Source organism: Habropoda laboriosa, unplaced genomic scaffold (genome assembly GCF_001263275.1).
Source record: "Habropoda laboriosa isolate 0110345459 unplaced genomic scaffold, ASM126327v1 scaffold87, whole genome shotgun sequence".
Taxonomy (NCBI): domain Eukaryota; kingdom Metazoa; phylum Arthropoda; class Insecta; order Hymenoptera; family Apidae; genus Habropoda; species Habropoda laboriosa.
This window is the reverse complement of record NW_017100209.1, coordinates 521,935-527,934: the sequence shown is the minus strand read 5'-3', so window position 1 is coordinate 527,934 and position 6,000 is coordinate 521,935. Positions and strand designations below refer to the sequence as shown.

Here is a 6,000-nt window from a genome sequence, read left to right as displayed (position 1 = left end):
CAAACAATCATATGGAAAAAGGAAAAAAAACACGGACAACAGACATACGTACACACGATGCAACAGCTACCACATTTTTCGTACGTTCGACAAACCTTTATTACTCTAGCAATAAAGCAAAAATGAAGTAATCAAATAACAAATGTATAAAGAGAAGAAAAGAAACAAAACAAAAAAAAAAGAAATGTATGTAGAGAGGCAGCGAACTGTGGTTACGTGTGTGGAATGGATGCATTGTTCCGCGTTTTGAGGGTGTATCATCAAAAACACAGCTGCAAACAACCGTTTTTCCTCGAGTACTAAAGTCCGGCTGTATTTGTGCCGAGTATAGGGAAAAAATACGTAGTCGAGAGTATCGGACCGGATTTGAAAGCGTAACGATGCGAGGCGAATCGAGCAAGAGGAGCGTGCTTTTGTGGGACCGATCAAACAGAGAAATCGTTAACACGTATGTACCTTTCATCGAGGCGTTGTCATCGAGGGTTTTCATGCTGAGAAGAATGCAGATAATTGTAGCGAGAAATGCTGTTTTACACATTCGTGATAGATCAGACTTTGCTGGTGAAATCTAGTTCGACATTCTCATTCATAGTGAACGAAAAAAGAAAAAGAATAAGATACTTTGTCAATCAGGTGGTATATACAGGGTTTGTTAAAACACATTTTTGAAATGAAAATTAGTAAAAGTTATTTTTACGAGGTGTCTGCGAATCTTTAAAATCTGTGACTACTATGAGCAACTAGAAATAAAATCGGATGATTTTAAAGGTACAACGTTGATGTAGTTGGCGTTTTCCGGGGATAATTTGGGATGAAATATAGAGAAAATTTGTGCTAAACTGTATAAGGAAAATATCAATTATCGATAACGGGTTGACCTTTTCTATAATTACATGTACGTCAGCGAGCCGTAGAGTAAATTTTCACACAGATCGTTTCAACGTGATGTATTGTGACATTTAGACGGATGTTTTAGAAATATTTCTATTTAAGACAGTTACTTTTTAAGATAACGTAGATAGGAATTTTTTTATAATAGTAACTTTTATAAAATACAAGCAAATATCGTTGTAGATAAAATCCTTTTCTGAATTTACAAGTATTGTTTTTCATTAGAATACATTAGAAACCCATTTTACAAACTCTTGTATCTTTTTCATTAAAATTCAAGCTTCTACTTGCATAAAATATTGTATTTAGAATATTCCACTGCAAAATGTAATATAGTAAAGAATTATTCGAATTACTACAGAATTTATTGTAATTATTTGAAAGACGTGTGGATAGGAAGATTATTAATATAAATCTAAAGTGATAAAACAAATTGTACTCATGTATAGGTAAAAAATATTTGTATGTAATCTAAGTACAGAAGGATATGCATTTTTTTTTTTAGAATACTGTAACATGCAGATCAATGTTCAAAAAATAGAATAAGATTGTTCTGTATAAAAAAAATGAATTATACATAAATTATATCTAATATGTTTATATTCCTAGCGTCGCAAAAGTTCATTCAATTATATTTTTATTACATTGCAATTTGGTCGATAATAAAACATATAAAAGTAATAATATGCACTGCTAAAATCAAAGTTACTCTAAACATACTATATACAATTGAAGCCATGCTATTGCACCATTGCAAATATACAGTCCCTATTGGTAAATAACACGACAAATCTCGTTAAATTTTGGCACTGCTAAATTGTCACGCAATTTTGCTTTTTGCCTCAAGGAACGCTGTAACCACAAGTACATAAAAAAAAGACAAGAAAAAACCTACAGTCACAAAACAAAAAAAATATATCTGAACACTTTTGTCAGCACAATTATCACTCGGCTGAGTAAACGAAAAAAAAAAAAAATGTAAATCTTACTCTTTGCTGTGATTAATTTTTTGTATATAAGTTTGAAACAAAAAAACTCTCTGTTACGTGACAATATTTTTGTTTTTGTTCAACTTCGGTGAAATCTGCGTTCCCTTCGAGCTACAATGACGATTATTGATAATCTCGTCTATGCTTTGCTTCAACTCCTCCATTTCTAAAATGTCCAGCGGCAACGACGTTTGCGTCGCCATTTCTCGAGCGTTGCCAGTCTGTCCGTCAGACTGCATGAGTCTTGTCAATTCAGGGCAACATGAGCTTAGACTAGACGCAAGATTTCCTATTCCAGCTTTTCTGTATACCTCTTTTATCTCTGCGTCGCTTTTCAATTTGATGTCGCTGGTCTCTTGAAACAGATGCTTCAATATGGTTTCGTCCTGGAGCAAGTATTTGCTCCTTCGACCCTCTCTACTTCGTCTATCGCTTTCATGACTGTAACTCTTAGAGCTCTTGTTGCTGGTTTTGCTCTTGCTGCGTTCTTGCGGTTCTTCTGGGTCTAACATCTTTGCTTCTTCCTCTGGCTGACTGTCATCGCTGTCACTGTCTTGATCATCCTTCTCTATATTTCTACCTTCCACGTCCACGTCCTTTCCTGACATTCCTTGGTGCCGCTTTTCCTCACTGCTTAAGTTCTCGTCACTGCCACTTTGTCCTGGAAACAGAAATGGCAAAAGCATGCCTGCGTTCTTTCCATCAAACAACTTGGGATTCAGGGTACGATCGTCCAGACCGGCACTAGCAGATCGTCTCTTCATGTTAGGCACTTGCATGGGCGGTACTCGTGAATTGCCACCTATGGTTAACGCTGACAGTATCTGTGCACCAAGTTGACTTTCTTGTGACGTTGTGCTACCTCTTCTGAACAATGGACCCACTTTGCCCGATCTTGATTTTCCAAAATCTCGTCGCCGTTTTCCGCGTCGACCGCGTGAGCTGCTGGCGACTTTTCGCGTTGTTTTCAGTTCAGCTATTTGAACTGATATTTGAGAGTCTAGAGAGTTTCGTCTGGATTCCACGGATACTCGACGTACGCTAAAACTGATCTCAGAATCTACGGAATTTCTTCTGTTGCTGGATACAGAGCCTGTCGTACCACCGACGAGGGCTCCTCTACGAGTAACTAGCTTTGGTAAAGCAGCTGCCCATGTCGAACTGAAATCTTGAGAGGCGACGGAGTTTAGGTCGAAATTTAAACCAACTGGATCCTCGTGAGTATTGTGGAAGCTAATGGACAATCGACCAGCGTTGTTAAATGTCTTCCGTTTAGCAAATGCTTGAGCGATAACTTTGTGTTTTTTCAGTCTAATAGGTTCTTCAGTCTCGCAATTGAAAGTCCTTAAACATAAGCTTAAAATTTACTCAATATTCGTTGTAAAGGTAAATTTGAAATGAAAAAAATAAAAGGAAAGAGTTGAAACTTACCTTCTAAGAAATCTGGTCCAAGTATCTACAGTTGAACCGGTCCAAACCCATGAAGACATGAGAATACCGGCGAAAAATGGCGAAAGTAAATGCAATTGCATTTTAGCTGCACTCGGTCGAACCTCCATTTTACATTCGGAGATGTCCAAGTACTTGGTCGTTATTGCACATCTGTAGATAAAATATTAATAAAATATTGATGAAAATATTACAATAAGAAAGTGATATACGGTTATATACTGTAACTTTATTAGATATCGATGATATTCTTACATCATGTAATTTCTAAAACTTTGACGCCATTCCCAAGAATGCTGGAATTCATAAACATGGCAGTAAAACGTCACCACAACTGCAGCGAAAGTGAAAATCGAAAATAGACCCATGCGCACAATAGTCTCTCGTATTTTTGAACTAGCCCTTTCTGATATTATTTCTTGGCTACTTATCTTTAATCGAATTAACGTAATTAATCCTGAAATTATTGATCATAATATTAGTTGAATTGAATTTAAATTTGCATCTCAATTTTTAATCCATATTGTCACTTAGGAAAGTACTTACAGACTATATTCTTTAGGAAAGCATACAAAAAACATTTTATTACAGAGATTGTAAAAAATGGGAAGTTTAAATACACAGATATAAATTTAAAACATACCTCTGGATAAGAAGTATCCTCCAACCAGTAAGACAATCAACACAGGGCCAAGCAAAAACCAAGCTCTGACTGCATGATTAGTGTAACCCACAAAACATATACCAGTAACACTATTCCCATCAATTTCTCCTAGTGCCATGATTGTGACAGTGAGGACAAGTGGTAAACACCAAGCAATTAAATGAAAGTATGCCCCTTTTTTATCAATCCTGTCCTGGATTTTGCCTAGTGCTTGAAAACTCATATGCCAAGCATAAGTGAGAATGACAAACCACACCATAGCTGCCATAAGGGAGTAATACACAAGGACAAATACTACGACACATGATAAGTTTTCTCCACTGAAAATACATTAGTACACAAGGTTTGTTTATGTCTGACTTAATGATGTAATGATCTTAAACAAAAAACAGTCTATGTAATTACACAGAAAACTATTACACACATTATATAACCATAAAATACCTTGGTTCACTCATTCTTAAAGTTCCATCTTTTCTGCACACAATTACTTCCCTGCTTCCTGGTGTAAATTGAGCTAGCCACCCAATACAAGATACCATAAAACAACAATTTATATAAAATATAACTAAAGCTGGGTATTTATTTGCACTTCTCCAATCAATTAAAAATGTTATCTGGAATATTATATAAATGCAACATAATATCATATGACTGTAATTCTTTATTCATATAATTATTACTTACAACTGTGAATAAATTAAATGAACCACAGATTCCTGCAGCCCAAGCAATAAAAGAATGAATTTGTTTATGCTCATCTGGTGTAAAAAGTGGGTCATTGCATTGTGTTCCACAACCTTCAACTCCTTCAAAGATAGCAAGTGCATTATCAGTTGGGACTAATGGTTTCAGGCATTTACTAGAAATATTAAACTTTAATTCTCTGATATCATTTTTGCATAATCTAGGAAATAACTCTGTATTTTCACATTTAACAAAACTTGGCCATATTGTGTGATTAAACACAATTCTACAGGGCCCTGAAACCATTTTACACATCTCTTGTGATGGTAGGTCCACTGTATCATTGATACATTTTGGCATAAATATTGAGCACAAAAGGGGTTGAACAACTGCCCAACACTTTGGCATATGTCTTAATGCTTGTAAAACATGTAATTTTTCCTGAAAGAAACATATATTATCTAATAAAAATTAAAAAACAAAAGCCAATATTAAAAACAATATTTTTTGAATGTTAAATGTACCTTAAATAATATAAGGAAAACAAATTCACACTGTAGCAGAAAGTGCTTAGAAACAATAGAATCAAAGCAGGAAGTACCTGAGGTAATTTTAAATAGGGTCTCTTTGACCTGGGAAACCAGGTATAAGGACAAGAGAATAAGGAAAAGAGAAAGTGACTTAAAGTTATACAGAATTGCCTCTTTCAATTTAAGAAGTAAGAAACATATTTTTAAATATATATATATATACATATCTGAAGTATACCTATTATAATACATATGAAATATAATATACCTCTGTATTATCTTGAGTTACATGTTCAGGTATAAGATCCAATGTGGTAGTGGTATATGGCAATCTTGTACCCATACATGTACTCCTCTGCATCTCCACACATTTTGCTGGTCTATGGCAATTTAGGGAATCAGTTGGTAATTCTCTTATGGGATACCTGTCCAGCAGGTAACTGGAGTCCTTAATCCTATGTCTGGGACTCAGCTCCAAATCGTGTTTCCATGTATCGTTTTCATCATTGGAATTCGCGGCAAATCCATGAGTCAACTCCGGCGACACACGATGGAAAATCAGAAAACAATAAATCAACAGGAGCGTCATCTGAAAAAAATTAATATCATTAAAAAAAAAAATGTTATTACTGTACAGTTTCGTAATCGATGCACGCCTTCCCGGCACGCTATCGGTTCAATTAAGAAGAAAACGTCACGTGTATCGCACCGAGATAAACAAAGAAAGTATTTCGTGAATAAAAATAGTACCTTCGGACGCATCGCTCAAAACTACACACCAATTATTTCC

At 35.3% G+C, this 6,000-nt stretch overlaps 1 protein-coding gene across 1 annotated transcript; it reads right to left on the bottom strand.

Annotated features, from left to right (window-relative positions):
- Positions 1 to 1,933: 1,933 nt before the first annotated feature.
- On the bottom strand, positions 1,934 to 5,972 carry LOC108570736 (protein smoothened). The gene is made up of 8 exons (XM_017932639.1): positions 5,961 to 5,972; positions 5,479 to 5,799; positions 4,681 to 5,121; positions 4,438 to 4,610; positions 3,973 to 4,313; positions 3,585 to 3,786; positions 3,312 to 3,482; positions 1,934 to 3,224 (listed from the first exon to the last, which is right to left on the bottom strand). The coding sequence occupies exons 1-8, from the start codon at positions 5,970 to 5,972 to the stop codon at positions 1,934 to 1,936; spliced, it is 2,952 nt and encodes a 983-aa protein (XP_017788128.1).
- Between the last annotated feature and the right edge of the window lie 28 nt (positions 5,973 to 6,000).

What these genes read in the sequence shown, in the direction of transcription:
- LOC108570736 (XM_017932639.1), bottom strand. An exon ending in CATTTAATTTATTCACAGTT is followed by an intron (nt 4,611 to 4,680) that starts GTAAGTAATAAT and finishes ATAATATTCCAG; the next exon opens with ATAACATTTTTAATTGATTG. An exon ending in AGGATACTTCTTATCCAGAG is followed by an intron (nt 3,787 to 3,972) that starts GTATGTTTTAAA and finishes CAATAATTTCAG; the next exon opens with GATTAATTACGTTAATTCGA.